This window comes from Penicillium vulpinum, assembly GCF_028829585.1.
Source record: "Penicillium vulpinum strain IBT 29486 chromosome Unknown utg000004l_segment0_segment0, whole genome shotgun sequence".
Classification (NCBI taxonomy): domain Eukaryota; kingdom Fungi; phylum Ascomycota; class Eurotiomycetes; order Eurotiales; family Aspergillaceae; genus Penicillium; species Penicillium vulpinum.
This window is the reverse complement of record NW_026643244.1, coordinates 3643014-3660218: the sequence shown is the minus strand read 5'-3', so window position 1 is coordinate 3660218 and position 17205 is coordinate 3643014. Positions and strand designations below refer to the sequence as shown.

At 50.6% G+C, this 17205-nt stretch overlaps 7 protein-coding genes across 7 annotated transcripts; 5 read left to right on the top strand and 2 right to left on the bottom strand.

The window, feature by feature from the left end:
- Nucleotides 1-78: 78 nt before the first annotated feature.
- Nucleotides 79-1517, top strand: N7479_009878 (uncharacterized protein; the record flags this gene model as incomplete). The annotated part of the gene is made up of 2 exons (XM_057257571.1): nt 79-731; nt 788-1517. The coding sequence occupies 2 exons, from the start codon at nt 79-81 to the stop codon at nt 1515-1517; spliced, it is 1383 nt and encodes a 460-aa protein (XP_057105029.1).
- Nucleotides 1518-1681: 164 nt separating this feature from the next.
- Nucleotides 1682-2678, bottom strand: tma22 (putative RNA binding protein Tma22; the record flags this gene model as incomplete). The annotated part of the gene is made up of 4 exons (XM_057257570.1): nt 1682-2103; nt 2191-2278; nt 2525-2544; nt 2579-2678. The coding sequence occupies 4 exons, from the start codon at nt 2676-2678 to the stop codon at nt 1682-1684; spliced, it is 630 nt and encodes a 209-aa protein (XP_057105028.1).
- Nucleotides 2679-5162: 2484 nt separating this feature from the next.
- Nucleotides 5163-6770, top strand: N7479_009876 (protein phosphatase regulator REG1; the record flags this gene model as incomplete). Its single annotated transcript, XM_057257569.1, has 2 exons — nt 5163-5746; nt 5804-6770. The coding sequence occupies 2 exons, from the start codon at nt 5163-5165 to the stop codon at nt 6768-6770; spliced, it is 1551 nt and encodes a 516-aa protein (XP_057105027.1).
- Nucleotides 6771-7257: 487 nt separating this feature from the next.
- N7479_009875 (ELMO/CED-12 family protein) lies at nt 7258-9509 on the top strand (the record flags this gene model as incomplete). Its single annotated transcript, XM_057257568.1, has 3 exons — nt 7258-7524; nt 7618-8992; nt 9055-9509. The coding sequence occupies 3 exons, from the start codon at nt 7258-7260 to the stop codon at nt 9507-9509; spliced, it is 2097 nt and encodes a 698-aa protein (XP_057105026.1).
- Nucleotides 9510-9785: 276 nt separating this feature from the next.
- Nucleotides 9786-12320, top strand: N7479_009874 (uncharacterized protein; the record flags this gene model as incomplete). Its single annotated transcript, XM_057257567.1, has 2 exons — nt 9786-10502; nt 10566-12320. 2 exons carry the CDS (start codon nt 9786-9788, stop codon nt 12318-12320), a joined length of 2472 nt encoding a protein of 823 aa, XP_057105025.1.
- Nucleotides 12321-12604: 284 nt separating this feature from the next.
- N7479_009873 (uncharacterized protein) lies at nt 12605-14097 on the top strand (the record flags this gene model as incomplete). Its single annotated transcript, XM_057257566.1, has 4 exons — nt 12605-12871; nt 12935-12960; nt 13018-13034; nt 13109-14097. The coding sequence occupies 4 exons, from the start codon at nt 12605-12607 to the stop codon at nt 14095-14097; spliced, it is 1299 nt and encodes a 432-aa protein (XP_057105024.1).
- Nucleotides 14098-14395: 298 nt separating this feature from the next.
- Nucleotides 14396-16934, bottom strand: N7479_009872 (dynamin-related GTPase DNM1; the record flags this gene model as incomplete). The annotated part of the gene is made up of 3 exons (XM_057257565.1): nt 14396-14710; nt 14776-16749; nt 16836-16934. The coding sequence occupies 3 exons, from the start codon at nt 16932-16934 to the stop codon at nt 14396-14398; spliced, it is 2388 nt and encodes a 795-aa protein (XP_057105023.1).
- Nucleotides 16935-17205: the final 271 nt, after the last annotated feature.

Below are 17205 nucleotides of genomic sequence, written 5' to 3'. Positions count from 1 at the left end.
CCCAACTCCACACTCCAACCAACACCAAACCTCCAAGCTTCCAAGCTTCCCCAAGCTTTCTTCACAGAATGTACCGCTATGGAACCTCCATATAAATACGCCTCCTTCTCATCATCCCGAGGAGCCTCCGCCACATTTCCACCGTCCCAAACCCCTACCCGCAGCCAGAACCAAAACCAGCAGGCCAGCGACCTCCAGTCCAAATCCGAGGACCTCTCCACATTCGGCAGCCAAGAAAGCGCCCAAAAAGATCGAAGAAAGTCCCGCCGTTCGCGCCGCCATCGCTCTAATAACCTTCCGATCTCCCCAGAAGGAGAGTCCGCCTCCCGACATCGAACTCGCCCATCCCCATCCCCTAGCCCGCTAGATCTACCTGCCTTCGATGGCACAAGGGGCCCCCGCCACAAACACAGCAAGTCGCGGGAACTGCGCTTCCCTAATCCCATGAGCCATCTGGCTTCCTCGGCGAGCGCTAGGGGATTGCTTCCTACGTGGTCAGGCGGGAAGGATAAGGACCGCGAGGGCGATGATGGGTTGTTGAGGCCGATTACAAGGGAAACGACCCGGAGTCGCTGGGGGTCTGATTCGACTACTGGTCTATCAGATGGTCGGAATGGGAGTCTGTTTGATACGCCTGAGCAGCATGAGGGATTGGCGCCTATCCGTCGGAACGAGATTCTATCTATGAATGACCTGGAAAAAATTAAGAAGCGGAGGAAGCTGGGCGAGGAGTATGTTTTTTGAGACTTTCTGTGCTCATAGGAGATTGACTAACGGCTGTTTCAAGGTATCTACGGTCTGCATTAACTTCGATTGGGACGTTAGCGACAGACGTCACCCGTCGACTGGATTACACCTATTACAATCTACTCGAGAAGATCACAGCGCTCAACGCAACTATCTCGTCCTTCCAGGAACTCTCCGACTCAGCTTCAACGCTTCTCAATGACTTCGAACGTGAAACGGCTGGGCTAGATCAGGATATCCGCAAACAGCTTAGCGATCTAAAAGGCTTCGAGTCACAGATCCAAAAGGCTGACGCGTTAGAGCAACGCATGAAAACAGGCCGACAGCGCGTCGAAGAACTAGGGAAACGACTCGAGACTGTACGACACGAGATCGATAGCTGGGAACAGCGGGAAACAGAATGGCAAACCCGGACCAGTCGTCGACTGCGCATCTTCTGGGGCATTGTCACAAGCGCGCTGTTGGTGCTTGTACTCGCTCTAGTAATCCAGAACTGGCCACTATTCTGGTCTCCCCACGCTGAGATGTCAGGTTTGACAGTGTCGAACCACTCTTCGCCCTCTGTGCCACCTCAATCCGAGGCGTGGGATGAGGTTCTCAGTCTCGGGGGAAGAAGTTCAGGGTCTGATGCAGGGTCTGTTCGATATCCGTCCAACCTTGCGGATCGCCGCGAGAGTCTGGCCCAGGCTAGTCCGACTCCAACGATCCGGTCAGCGCATGATGCAGCAGCTGCGGAACATGATCCTTTGAGCATGCTGGATGAATTATGAAATTTTTTTTTCTTGTGCTCCGGGCCCTTGACCTAAACCTAATTTCGGGCCTGATCGGTTTTCTGCTTTCTGCTTGCTTGTTTCTGCTTGAATTGTCTTCAATTTGTACTTTTATTTTAGATTTATGTCATGATACCCAGTCCGCAAAGGATTCGTGTTCGTCATTATACCGGGCCCTCGCTCTTCTTCTTCTTCTTGTCTTCAATCAATTCGATATTGGACTCAGGGATCTTCTTGCCGTGGACCTCGAGGAGCCAATCGTGCAGGTCATCACTGACATCACCCTGGACGGTGATCTCCTCAATACCCGCAGGCGAGCGGGTCACCGAAGAACCAGTGGCGAACTTCTTTCCCAAATCCTTTGCGATCTTCTTGTTCTCCAGTCCGAATACCTCCAACCCGATTACGACCGTCACATACTTGCGCTTGTTGCGCTCGACACGCTTGATCAGAACCTTGGAGGCGGCCTTGCGCTCGCTATCGCGTGCCTCATTGGCAGCAGCTTTGGCCTCCTTCTTGGCGGCGTCTTTAGCGGCGCGTTCTTGCGCAGAGACGGAAAGGGTGGAGAGGTTGGCGTTCAGGGCATCTGATAGGAAAAAAAACCAGGGTTAGAATGGCGTTATTCCGGTGATTTCCCATTTCCGGACTTGCGGATCGCCAGATGTAGATGTACCTTCAGAGTATAGTTTGTCCCACAGATCTGAGTCGTTTTCCTTGAGCCACTCTTCGCATTTCTTAGCGGTACCTCCAAACTCGCAATACTAGACAGATAACCCCGCACGTCAGAAACACATTGCATATCCAGTGTAAGTGTGATCCAAATATCAATCTGCAAGCCAGCTATGTTGGCGCTTTCTAGTGGCTAGCAGCTATGCCACGCATGGAGCTGGGGCCCCCATGATAAGAGCTAAGAAGCAGGGGCGAGAAAGCGGGGAAAAGGAGTGGGCCGGGCCTTCACTTCTGGGGGACTGAGAGCTGGGGACTTGGGATGAACTGGAAGGTCATACCTCGGGGGGTAATGTGCAAACTATCGGGATTCGATCAGCGCTATATTCTCGAACGGATTGGGGTTGTGGTCGTGATTGCGCCACGGGGATCCTCACCTCCACAATAGACAACATGTCTTGCCTGCTCAACTGGGGTTGTTTCTACCTCGGCCATGATGTATGAGAATAGTACCTTGATAAATGGTAGCTATTGGCCTAGACTTGTTTCTCTGCCAGAGAATCAACATATCGCGGGGGCGGAGGGGCAGTTCTGCCAGACTAAGCCAGGTTTGGATATCACGTGCAATGACGCCGGTGACTTGTGATCGTTGGCTGTCTACTCCGTACAAAGTACCCTGCTAGTTTAGTCGCCGACTAGTCAAAACGGTTAATGATCCTCGATTGCTCATTATTGGACCATTTTACATGCTCAAAGACAACACATCCAGATTGGAGAAACACAACGCATTAGCACGACCTTGCATATCTTTACTAATTTCTCCTTTGGCAGTCATGACAGTTATGCAATTCCAATCTCCTCGTGGAGGGGTACATCCCACCTCCCCCGGCTGACTGGAAGTGGAAAGTCGGGGGCGATGTTAAAAACAACCCCCACTCGATATGAGCCGTTCGACTTGCAGCTGTGCTTACCATCACGATAGGGGGCCAGGCACGCCAATTGGTGCCGCGATGGCCGATAGATCCGCAAACGTCTGATAAGATAGTCAATTGCAACCTTGCAATCCCTGTTTTGTCTTGCATTTCACTACCAGCGGGGGTGTAAGCCCCGGTCTCCGTCAGCTAGCTGCGTTATCAAGGGCCTTAGTAGCCAAGCTAGTGGTGAAAAAAGGAGAGAGAGAGTTGATTGCCCCTGTGGATGTGACTGCTGGCGACATGCGTCAAAGCAGCACAGAGAAGGTATCCTTGTCTGATACTGTCTAGGGACCAATGATCGGTGTCGAATGTGACAGACGTTAGGAGGGCCCGTGAGGGAAAGACCAGGGTGCGCATCGTGCGAGCGCTACAGATCAAGCCTCCGCGGAGAGGTGGAGGTTTAGCGGTGGGCCAGAACATGAGAACTTGCGATGTTATAGGAATGGCCTAGGCATATCGACAAAGTTTCAGGTTCCCAGTTACAGTTTCAAAGGGCCAGAACTCGAATACTTCACGGTAACATGCAGCAATGGGCGGTTATCACTTGGCTGTGATTCGCATCGACAATAGCGCCTCCTAAGAACCGATGTCGAGTGTTTTGACCCGCCAATCATGACAGTCTTCGGTGGATAGTTACCCAGATGCTGTCGATGCAAGCGCACAGACAAAAGGTAATTCTGTGTACGACGCTTTTTCTTTTTCTTTTTCTTTTCTTGTGTCATGTTTGGTATTTAGCTCTAGCTTGCCCTATTCTAGAGCCATCCGTACACCCTCTAGAAGAGAGTTGGATACTGGGAATTGAGATAGAGAATCTAGACGTCGAAGATGTCAATGGCTTGAAGACAAAGGCAAATATACGCCACCAATTGGACCCCGCTTATCTTTTATAAACCCTTCAAAGGTATACTCTGAGATTCGGCTCGTATCTCCGGTCGATCATGGGCTAGGTTTTCCTTTTAGCCGGCCAACAGGGTCCCCTGGGAGTTCCATGTGTTACTGGTGTACAGAGTACATGTGCCATGACAGCATTCTAGAAACGTCAATGCCTCGGTTAGTACAAGGTATGCTGGGATCGATCTGGACCTGGTTATATATATTATCAACAGTCAAAACTCGTTTTGAAGTGGATCGGAGGGGTCCGACTCTCTTCGAAAGTAAGGTGGCTCAGGCCCTGCGGATGCATCGGAGGACTACAGGCCTAGGCCGGGTGGCTCCGCGATACTCCGATTATGGTATACAGTAGTGAAAGAGTACTTTCAAAGGGATTATATTCTGAAAAGTTCGAAACTATTCTGTATAGATAGTTATATTGTACTATGTACGGAGTATATTGTACTTATATATATCACCATGCTCCACAAGATCGACCGTTATAGACGTTATAGACGTTATAGACGCATAGCACACTCCCTGCACTAAGGATGGACTTGCATATTTTGGTGGAGAAGAACAATTTATCGTCCGGTCTAGAAGATTTTATTATTCTTTTTTATTATTCTTTTTTTATGTACTCCGTATGGAGTATTTAATTCCGATATAATACTATGTGGTTACTAGTCTACACTAGTCTCAAGTTACTCTCGATCTAAACTAGGACTAATATAGTAGAAACTAGACAGAATATAGATTTCCTTGTGGCAACTCCTTTTATACAGATAATAATAGTAATAGTAATAATATAAGTTGAATTTCCTTGAATTTGATCTTATTATTTGCTTTTTTCTTATCCCTTTCATCCTTCTAAAACTCCTTTTTACCCCCTCCAAAAATCACCCCAGTACCCCCAGAATCCCCCGGGAACGGTCAACTCCCCAGATTTCGGCTCTCGCTATCTTTTACCACTATCTCTCTATTTCTTCCCCCTTCTCTCTCCTTTCTCTCCTTCCTCCTCTCCTCGGATATTATGCCAGCAATCACCTGACAATACATGTTTGAATCGCCATTGCATCAAGCATATTCCCTTGTGACCCTTATTATCATTACATCATTGGAAATAATAAGGGAGATGACGACCTTGTTGACTCCCCGCGAAACCCATTCGCCTTTTCCTGATCCTCTACGGTGTCCCACCGGTCCCACCGCGCAACGATATTTCTTAGAAGATCACACCATTCCCAGGAAATTACCCATGCGAGATGATTATCGTGCGAGGGACTCTTCCCCAGTCGCAAATCTGCCCTCCGTACCCCCTTCTCCGAGCTACATTCCTACACCCGAACAACTCGCCTATGCGCCAATGAATAGCATATCACCAGAAAACGAACTTATCCTACCCTCCTACGAAACAGAACCTCACCATAATGCGAAAGAACTCGAGGATATGAGCGATGCGTCGACAGAATCACACCTACCTTCGTGGACGTTACAGGCTCCGTCGGCAGATGACAGCTTAATCGAAGATGAACCATCCAGGCACGTGGACTACCTTTCACATGACTGGAAGGAGGAGGATATTTGGTCCTCTTGGCGCTATGTGACGAGTCGGAGGAATGATTATAGTAATGGTGTGAGATTAGAGAATGCTTCTTGGAGGACATGGGCCAAGGCCAAACACAACCTGAAGACGATATCGCCGGAAAGCCTCAATTGGTAGGTCATTGATCTGACTTTTCAATCGTTTATTCACACCCGCTAACTTCTTACCAGGCTGAAGGACTGCGATGTTACCTGGCTATATGGGCCATTAAAAAGTTCTGTCGAACGTGTAACCTCTCCGTCTCCCCCTCCAAGTCGCTTGGAGACACCAAACTGTTATCTAGACCCAAAGCCAATCCTTAAGAAGAAGACCGCGTCAGAGGCCATCCTCCAGCGCTCACTATCTCAACATACGTTACTCCAACATGCAGGGGCCATTCTCAAGGCCCAAGAAGCCGAGAATATCTGGGCTCGGCCCCCTTTCCCCAGGTCCAACACAGACTTGGACCACTTGCATCACCGGACTGGAAGCTCAACCTACTCTCTCGGTGGCACTCTCACTGCCTCATCATCATCTGGAATGACATCTCCAAGCGAGCGACGCCGTATCCACTTCAACAATGAAGTCGTACAATGCATCGCGGTTGAAGCCAAGGGCTATGATGATTGGCCCGCCACCTTTGAAGACGACTCATCTTCCGACGACGGCGTAGTCATGATGAGACAAATCTCCAGCCGGTCCTCTCTCAGCAACCGCAGCACCCCACGCAACAGCTTCAGCGATGGGAAAACTATCGCCCCCCTCCCTTCAACCACGCTCAAGTACCGTGTGGATCCCCCCGAGCCCCCTCAGACGTTCTTTAGCCGATGGTCCACCCCCACCCCGAAGTTATCACCAACTCCCTCTGTGGAGACCATACGTCCGTCAGGGCCATCAGAGCCCTCGGCTAACTTTCTTTTGGATGAATGTGAAGATCCCAGCCTGGACTTCACGGGAAATTACCCCGAGCGTGATCGCGCATGGCTCATTAAAGATGATCCACCATCAGATCACCCCCGATTGACTGCTTCGGGCATGATCATGCCGGAAGGCGAGACTGAAACCCCCAACAGCAGCATCTTGGACCGGGTTGTGGACACTGTCAACACAGCCCGAGACATTGCCCATGTGATTTGGAATGTGGGCTGGCGCCGCTAATCTTGATCACTGCAATTTTCACGACTGACGATTACGGCTAGCCCGTCGTACATAATGGGGGAAAAACTGGTTACACCCTGTGGCGTTCTGGGGGAGGGGAAAGATGGGCTCGGATTGGATTTGGCGCATTTCGTTTTGTATAGAATCTCATAGGAATCATGTAACGACTTAATGCATAAAAATAAATTACATTAAACAATTATATTGAAATCCCAACTATATAGTCTCTATAATACTGGGATGGGAAATTAGAAGGTTGGTATATATAACGTAGGGGGTTGACTACCTCGGGAGACATCAACTATTTAGTCCCGTTTATTATTTCCCCTTCTCAACGGTTTTATATGTGGAATATTCGATCTATTCATGCTTAGATGAAAAAGGATCAAGATTACCGAGAGATCACCATTTGAATTCCAATTGCCCCACAGTTCCCCCCTGATCTCTTTCTCTTCTCCCCGAGGTCTTTCTTACTGGCTTCAAAGACATGGAGACCGTCAATGTGGCCGAATTGGTCGAGCGTCTGGGTAGCGATGAAGATGCCGTGCGCAAAATGGCCGTCTTCAAGCTCCAGAGCAACATCGGAGACCCATCCTTCGCGGACATCTTCATCGTAGAGGGCGGCCTAATTCGATTACGCTACCTAACCCTCCACGCAAGCGGGAACACTCTGGCATATAGTTTGACGAGTTTTTCGAGGTTGCTCGATGTCGACAAGGGATGGGAGTGTGTTGACCAGGAGTTGGTTGAGCGCGTGAGTATCCTTGAAGCCATTACAGTGCTCTCTGCGTTTGTTTACAGTCCCCTTTCCGCGGCCACATCAAATGCTAATGTGACTGTCCTCTAGATTGTCGAGCTGATCGTCACCCATCCCCTAGTCAACATCCTCCGCGGCGCCATGTCCATTCTCGTCTCCATTGTTTCCCATCCGTACACTGGGAACCGCGCCTCCCAGGTTGACAACTTTGGCTTCCGCGCCCTGAAGCCTGCAATCACCATATACCCCCAGTTCCTGGAGATGCTTGTCAGCCGATTATCTTCCGCCGACCATGCGCTGTGTGCTAATGCGCTCCAATTGATCAATTCGCTCATGCGCGACTCGATCACCAACGACCCCGAGGCGGAGTGGCCCAAATTTATTCAGAGGTTACAGGATCTGGGCGTTATCAGAGCGGCCTATGTGCTTATGCAGGACCCCGCCCTTCAGGACCTGGCCCACCCACTGCTGGAATTCCAGTCACTTACCAAAGTCTTGCTACGCAAGTGGCGAGATATTCCTGTCGGCCAGGACAAGCCTGAGCATCGCCGTGCGCTGAAGGGGATCTATGTGGCCAGTAACCCGGATAGGAACCACGACGAGGCTACCGAGAATGGCGACGACACACGGCGCTCTAGACGACACCATCCGGAAAAGTGGAGGCGGCTTGGGTTTGAGACGGAGAGTCCTGCGGGGGAATTCTACGAGGTCGGTTTCCTGGGAATGATGGATCTGGCGGACTATGTTCGCAGCCATGGGGATGATTTTCAAAATATGCTCTTGGAGCACTCTACAAAGCCAGCACGACAGCGATGTCCGATTGCTCGGGCATCGTTGGCCGTAACATCCATCTTATACGAGCATTTCGAGGTCGAAAAGTCCGACGTGGATGACACCAAAACATATCTTATTTCAGAGTCCCGTGCGGGCTTTGAGAAACTGTTCCAGCCCTTGCTGTTACATTGGACCCGACTACATGTTGCCGGCTTACAGGCCTTCTTCCGCCTATGGAAGGCGACTGCCGCCGAAGAAGAGGACTTGGACAAGATCATTGAGCTCGTGCGCATCCTCATTGAGTCCGTGGTTGGCGGAGCTGCTCGGGTCAAGGATGTCCAGGATGTGGAAGAGGAACTGGCCGATTTTGAATACCACCGATTGCGCGGGCTGCAGATGGAACTCCTTGAACTCACGTACGAGGATGCATGGGGCCAGCACTTGCGACAGGTGCGCGAAGAACTTCACCATGAGGCTCTTCAGTTCGTCAAGGAGCAACGAATCCGATCTTTGCTTCAAGGTAGCTGGTTCGCTCTAGATTCTCACTCCAAGTTGGAGTCTGGGGCGGTACAGAAGTCCACTGCTACATATCAATATGCCCAGCTCTCTCATAACCGACGATACTTGCATTTCGGTCAATTTGACATGATGGGCGACCGAGCTCCGGAATTGGATACCCTACCAGAGAAAAGTGAGTGTCACGGAGTTGTTTATCCTGTATTTTCTGCTAACACCGGCCCGTGCCCCCCACAGTCGATCTCTCAATCGTATCATCCGTAACTTCCAACGTTTCCGCCAACCCAGACAGTTCCTCCACAGCCACCGTGAAGACTGCACCCCGTCAACCCGCAACCAAGATCACCATCCACGGCTACGCTCCCTCCACGGCTACCGGACACGGAAAAGGCCACAGTCACGCCCGGTCCGGCAGCAGGGCCACCCAAAAGGAGGTAGTCCTGCTGACGCTGCGTCCGTCCTCGCACAGCATTGCATCTGAATGGCTGGATGGTCTGCTGATGCTCCTCAACCAGCAGCCCATCACTGCAGAGACAAGCAAGCTGATTGACCTGGTCAGCAACTATGGGCTGAAGATCCGCCTGCTCAATGTGCGGTTCGATGATGCCACTTTCGCTGGCGAGGCTCCCCAGGTACCTTCGAGAGACGGCTTGGATGAAGATTATTACTATGATGTATTTGGAGGCGCATAGAGATTACTGCCTCTCTATATGGGTGTCTTCTTTCTCTTTTCTCTTTTTGGTTGTTTGGCTCCGCCGACTCAGATTCTGGTCAATATACCCGCTGTGCGATTTGTCTTATGAGTGTTCATAGTTCTAATATATAATTAACATTAATATCCGTACTACATTTACATCTCATTCTATATACTACAATCTATCTATAAACTGGCAAAAGGCCCACCGCTTGGCGTCATAGGCTTATCGGACGCGTATCTCAGCTTCTCCAACTTTTTGACCAAACCCATCATGGACGGTCGTCCACCTAAAAGACAACGCAGGTCTAAGGATTCAAAGCAGGATGAGCCGAAAATAAAATCAAAAAAAGCTCCCACCGTCATTTCAGGTAGCTCCAGCCCTATCGAACCAACCGAACCCTTCAGCCTCTCACGACCAAAACCCTCCTACTCGCGCGGCACAACACCATCAACCCGGCTCCCCTCGTCCTCACCCTCTCCAAACAAAAAGATCAAATCGTCACCGAAACCAGACTCAAAATTAAAGTCCCTGCACAGCTTCTTCCAGCCTTCCACAGAGGGACAGCGATGGGCGCAAAAGACCGAGAAGCAGCCCCTCCCGCCAGTCAGGGAGACTGTCGATGTGGACCTGATTGAAGACGATTACGACTCCTACGATGAAATATTTACACAACATCTAGCCAATGAGCGAACGGCAATGGGTACCGTGAGCTCTAGCCAGACACGTCAGCCTGCGCCAAAGCCTGCGCCAAAGCCAAAGGCTCCAGTCAACCCGCGCAAGACGACAAAACGGTTCCTTCTGCCTAAGGACTCTGGGTATAGCACTGCGAAGAAGCCCATGGTTGCGCAGCCGGCTGGTGAATTGGACCGTCGACCATGGGCTCAGCGGTTCGCTCCTGCCAACCTAAGCGAGTTGGCCGTTCACAAGAAAAAGGTCTCGGATGTACAGCATTGGTTGGAGGATGCGTTTGCTGGGAGGCGCTCTGAGGTGAGCTTTTGATCTGAGGATAATCCGGGGTTTGGGTTTGAATGTGGTTCTGACAATATGCAGAGGTTACTCGTCCTACGGGGTCCGGCAGGCAGTGGGAAAACGACCACTGTGTCCCTACTCTCTGAATCAATTGGTTACGACATTGTCGAGTGGAGGAATCCCCCGGTTTCAGAATTTGGAGCTCGCGATTATCAATCCGTGAGCGCGCACTTTGAAGAGTTTCTTGGACGGGGTAATAAATTTGGAGGGCTCGATCTCGAAAATGCCAGCGAGCTCGATCCCCAGAAAGATGCGAAACCTCGGGACAAGCGGATTCTTCTTATAGAGGAGTTTCCAACTGTGCTTGGCCGGGCGTCCTCAGCCCTCACGGCGTTTCGGACGTCTCTTCAACAATATTTGGCTGCCTCTGCGAATGATCATGCCCGGGGCAGTTTTGGATCGAATCATCCGCCTATCGTGATCATCGTGTCTGAGACGTTGTTGGGATCTGCGTCATCAGTTTTAGATAACCTGACAGTTCACCGGTTACTAGGGCCTACGATCTACAATCACCCTGGGACAACGATATTGGATTTCAATAGCATTGCACCGACTTTTATGCACAAGGCTTTGCGGTCTATCTTGGACAGACAAGCGCGGAACTCTAGACGTGTTCAAATACCTGGACCTGGTGTTATAGACAGTATCTCTGAAATCGGCGATATCCGCAGTGCAATATCCGCTCTCGAATTCCTCTGTCTCAAGGGGGACGATACGGGGAGATGGGGAGGCAGCGTGGCCAAAATAAAGAAAGCTCGAGGCGAGGTTGCTTTGACGGCGATGGAGAAAGAGTCTCTCAAGATGATAACTCAGAGAGAGGCGAGTCTGGGCATGTTCCACGCCGTTGGAAAGATCGTGTACAATAAACGCATGGACCCGAGTCTAATCGAGGGCGATTTCGAGATCCTTCCACCACCGCCGGAGTATCTGCGCCAGTATGCACGACCAAAGGCTTCGCAGGTATTGGCGAATGATCTGGTCGACGAGACCGGGACCGACATATCAACGTTCATCAGTGCTCTACATGAGAACTACGTCCCCTCCTGCGATGGGGATGATTTTACGGACTATCTCAACGACTGCATCGATGCACTCTCCGATAGTGATATCCTCAGTGCTGATCGCCGACCAGGGCAAGGAGCACGGGCCGGAATAGGAACTGGAATTCCCTCTTTTGGTAGCGGTGTTGACGTGCTCAGACAGGAGGAAATCAGTTTCCAAGTTGCGGCGCGTGGTCTTCTTTTCGCACTTCCTTACCCAGTCAAGAGAAAGGTTGGGTCTGGAACTGGACGAAGCCGCGCGGGCGATGCATACAAGATGTTTTACCCAGCATCTCTGCGATTGTGGAGAGAGGCCGAGGAAATCGATGGACTGATCGACTCATGGACAAACCGATTACTCGATCCTTTTGGACAGCAGCATCTTTCTCAAAATGGCTCTGATCTTATGGGTGTCAGTTCCTGGAGAAATCTTCAGGTGGGAAGGTCGGCATCGGCTAACTCAGGGAACAAAGATGATACTTCGAGTATGGTCACGATGATGCCTCGGAATGATCTACTGCTTCATCAACTGCCCTATATGGCTGCAATCCGACGCCAGGACCCGGATTGCTGGCAGTTGAATAAGATCACTAACATTCGCGCCAACGAGAATCTTCGTAATGATGACATTGACGGGATGGAGTCTCCAGGGCAGTCGCGTATGAAACAACCCAGTCGTACTCAACTGCCCCAGGAAGAGAAATTGATTCTCAGTGACGATGACATTGTCGATTGATGGATTTTGTACATAGTGACAATTTAATGTAAGAACAAAAACAATACATAATATGTGCTATATACTCCTCACTATGTACCTGTATTGTACATATCGCCATCGCCGATCGTGATCCACTCTCTTATCGGCAGCCCCAGCTTTCTCTTTCAACCACGTTGCGCCTTTTGTCTTTTGAAGTATTTGCCCTTTGAAACTACTAATACAAAAGGTAAGGAAGTGACTTAATCTCCAACCTTCACTATTCCTCCTCTCTATCAAGACCACTCACATTTAAAACAGATAGAATGCTCAATGATCATGAATCCTCGAAACGAGGACGCGACGACTCATACCTGATCAATCGCTCTCGAGTCTCTGCTGGGAACCCAAATGGAAACGCGAACCTCACTTTGAACGCGTCTCGATCTAAAAATTCCGAGGACAAGCTCGACTATGCTCAATTGAAGAAAGATGCCCCGGGCCTCGTTGCTGCCGCCGTCCACGCGGCGGTTCCTAGCTGGACAAGCATGGTTTTAATGGTCTCTCTTATTTTTGGAGGCTGCTGTGCCAATGTGGGTGTCTAGAGACCTCCAACGCTTCTATAGTAGTATAATAGGAACTGATCTTGGGTATAGGTCTTTGCGCTCGAGGCGATTATCAAGTAAGTCAACAAAGCCAGACCAATCCAAACACAACGCTAATCCCATATTTTCTCCAGAGAACAGCCTACTGCCGGTAAGAATGGACAAACCCAGAACCCAATAACAAAAACGCATCAACATATCCTAACCCAACCCGTTCCCGCACAGGTCCCTTGATAACATTCGCTCAATTCGCCATCTGCGCGCTATTCACCATCCCAAGCTTCCTATCCCCCTCAGCCGGACCACGAGCCCTATTCCTGAACCCACGCGCCATCCCACTACGCTCATGGGTCGTGTACACGGCTTATTTCATGAGCGTCAACCTTCTCAACAACTGGGCCTTCGCATACAAGATCTCCGTCCCACTACACATCATCCTCCGGTCCGCAGGCCCCGTCGCTTCAATGGTAATCGGCTATATATACAACGGCAAGCGCTATTCCCGTGGCCAGATCGCCTCGGTGGGTATGTTGACTGTAGGCGTGGCGGCAGCCGCGATGGCCGACGCGCAATCCAAAGGCGTGTCTATCAACGTCGGCTCCGATGGGACGGACACAATGACTACCGTGACGGGCTTCACGATCCTCGCGCTGGCGATGGTGCTCTCGGCATTCCAGGGAATTTATGCCGACAGGCTGTATGCGACTTACGGTAGGGATCATTGGAAAGAGGCGCTTTTCTACTCGCATGCGCTTTCTCTGCCGCTTTTCTTGACGAGTTGGCCGCAGTTGCTTGGTCAATGGCGGGTGGTGGCTTCGTCGCCTTCTTTGCTGTCGCATTTGGATCCCGAGTTGTTGTCGAAGGGGGCGGCTGGGAGCACTGCTTTCTCGTTGCTGGGCTGGATTTGCCAGATTGAGGCTGTGAAGGCTTTCCTGGCGCATCTTCCGGTTCAGGTGGCTTATTTGGCGATGAATGCTCTGACGCAGTACCTGTGTATCCGGGGAGTTCATCTTTTGTCGGCCAAGTCGTCGTCGTTGACGGTTACTATTTTCTTGAATGTCCGCAAGTTGGTCTCGCTCCTCTTGTCAATCTATCTCTTTGGAAATGATTTGGCTGGAGGTGTCTTGGTCGGCGCGACTCTGGTGTTCATCGGGGGCGGTTTATATGGCTTTGAGGGTGCACGTCTACGAAGTGTTGCGAAAAAGACCCAGTGATGTTGCATGCATGTTAGATGGGTATGGGTGTATATATATCTAGATAGAATTCCTGTTGCATATTTTATTTCGGCTCTATCTTTTATTTTACGGCTTTGATGGGTTACGCGTGGCTACAATGCTAATGGAAAGAAAGATTGATATATCGATATCATGTGCAGGCCGCAATAGTTGTACATAAATTGAGATAAAAAGCAACATCTTCCACCCCATTTGAGTGGAAAGGGCGTCAAGCATCGACGCAGAAGATCACCCAGGCTAACCCCCAAGCCAGACCGAAATAATAAAAGAGAACCGTCTATAACACCTCGCCCACAATCTTGGCAGCTTCTTTGTATGTTTCCAATAGCCGCTCGCACTTCTCTCTCTCGGCCTTGATGCCATCATCCTCGTAGAGAAGCTCGCCGAAAAGGTCTTCTTTATAAAGTTCGCTCACGAGTCTGTTCTGTACTACGTCCTTGCAGTGGTTGACAAGGAGGTGCATGACAGCCTTGGGAACCTGGTCTGCAATGGTCTCTCGGACGATGTTAAAGTATGATGAGATGAGACGGCGAATGAGCTCGGTTTCCAGCATCTCACGTTCCGTGAGTGCAGGTTCGGTGTTCTCATTAGGCTGTAAGAGTTGAAGTCAGTTGTGTTCATATAGAGCTTAACAAACGCCTGCGCAGTGGTACTTACGAAGACAGATACGTCACCGCCATAATCCGATGGTGCAGTGTACTCCTCAGTCGGCATAATGGGAGCCCGAACCTCGGCACGCCGAATGCTCTGGCTAATGCTGGGCTCGCCAGCATGTGGCCCTTGTCGGTGGGCGTTCATGCCCGGTGCCATGGCCATGTTGTGAGTACCTTCCTTCCCGAAGAAATAGTTTAGGAATGAGTCCCGGGCAGTGTTCGAGGCGCCGCCACCAAACGCGGCGTGGTTAGATTGAGAACTATTCAGGGTAGCAGTAATGCCATTTTCACGGCCAACATGGGGGGACATGCTCCGCGATCCTTTGGAGGAGTGGCTTCGAATGGGGAGGTTTTGTTTGTCAGCATATTCCTCTTCGTCGGGGCCTCCCGTGCTGCCATTGGGGGCGGCTCCCAATTCCTTTTGGCGTCGTTTGTCACGCTTTCGTTTTTCCTCTGCTTGCAGGGCTTTTCTTTCTTCATCCTGCTTGTTCTGCATGATTGAAGACATGGCAGCTGCGGCGCCGAGGAAATTCGGGTGATTGGTGTTGATGTAAGCTCTTTGGATTGAGATCAAAGATTCTACATAAGTCGAGCAGGGACCCAGGCGCTCACGAAGAAGGTCAGATACAACTTCAATCAGCTTCCCTTGCAGACGAGGGAAACGCAGGAGTTCTTGATTGCCACACGTATGGCAGATCTTGATAAGCTCCTCATAGACCAGCTCCACACATCGTTGACTGGGGGATTCAAGGAGTTTGATCTGTGGTTTGACCAGCAAATCAAAGGCCAACTCCGGGACAAACAGGCTGGGGCGAGGACCTGTTGAGTTTCGGATTGCTGTTCGGATGTCAGAGACAGTCAGGTTATGAGTGGGGTCAATCGTTTCCAATGAGTTTCCAAAAACAGAATTGAAAATGTAGTAAATTCTTGCTCCACCGCATAGCTCTTTGGTAGAAATCTCCGATGAAGTTCCGTCGATAGATGAGATGAATGAGGCGGCAAATCTGGTCATCTGCTGAAGAATCAATGACCCCCGGTGTTCTTCGCCACTGAACTGCTTGTTTCCATAGCTGGCCAACTCTTGTTGAGTCTGACCCATCAATGTGTTGAGCCGGGCCTTAATATCCGGAAGCCGGTCGCGAATGTGAGACATCAGCGTTGTGTTCAGAGTCTTGGCCAAAAAGTGCGTACCGCAACGGTTGGCCATATTCCGGTAAGCTGGGTGATGGCGGAAGAACTCAGACTCTGCCCGCAGTGCATCGGAAAGCGCCTTTCCAGACTGGATATCCTGCTGGGACCGGTTGACAACGCCGATAAATCCAAGCTTCAGGGGATACACACGCCCAGACAAGATGTCCATCGCATTGGTACCATGGTCCATGAGATCCAGCTTTGACAAAACACCAATCGTCCTCCGGCCCATGGCATCCACCTGGCGAGCAAGTTTCAGCGCCTCGGAATTGACCAGATCGACATTGGCCGGGGAGACCGCAAGGATAATACTGTTCGGTTTGGCGATATATTCCAAAATCAAGGTACGCGTTTGTTTCTCGATATCGGAGGGTTGGTCACCGATGGGTACCTTCGTCAGTCCAGGCAGATCCACAAGTGTGAGGTTGAGCACATGGGGCGAGAAGATCTTGAGATTGATTGGTTGTCTGTTGATGCCCTTGTTGTTTCCTGCGATTCTTGCCGTCTCCGCTTCGATCTCTTGCTTCACTTGTCCAAAGTCATCAAACTTGCGCCCCGGGAGGTGGTGGAATTCAGCCCATTCGTGTTGACCGGCAACACTAGCAGGCGTGTGTGGGATATGGATCTCATCGGTCTCGGGCTTATCATCACGTTCGCTGGGCACGTTGATAAGTTGCAGGATTAGGGGCCGTCGGGTGACAATTCCGCTACCTCTTGGTAGAAAGTCCCTTCCGACTATATTCTCTAGGACCGAAGATTTTCCGGATGACTGGGAACCAACAACAACCTAAGAGGGTGGGAATTAGTCTTGACCGGGCATGAAATGACAACTCCCTCTCAAACTCAGAGAGCTCTCTACCCGATCAGACTCACAATTTGGGGCAGATCCAAGGAATCATTTCCTATAGTGTTGAAGACCAGGTCCTGAAGCTTGTTCACCGTCACGAGCAGATCCTCGCCCAGCGACGCCATGATGTCGAACCGAAGCAGGCTTGAGCCGGGCTCGCACACAGGTAAGAGTTAAGGGCTCGGGTTTAAGGAAAGAGAAGAACAAGGTAAGGCGCGCAAAGTTAAGTCGCGTGCAAACGGTCACCTGGATCCCTGTAGGCCTAGAGCAACTCTCCTTGGAACCTTGGGAACGTTGTTTATGGCCACTTTTTCGGCACACGTGATGCTGACATAATCGAATACTCCGGCCATGACGTCGATGATTCGTTGACTTCAAAATACATACATACATGCA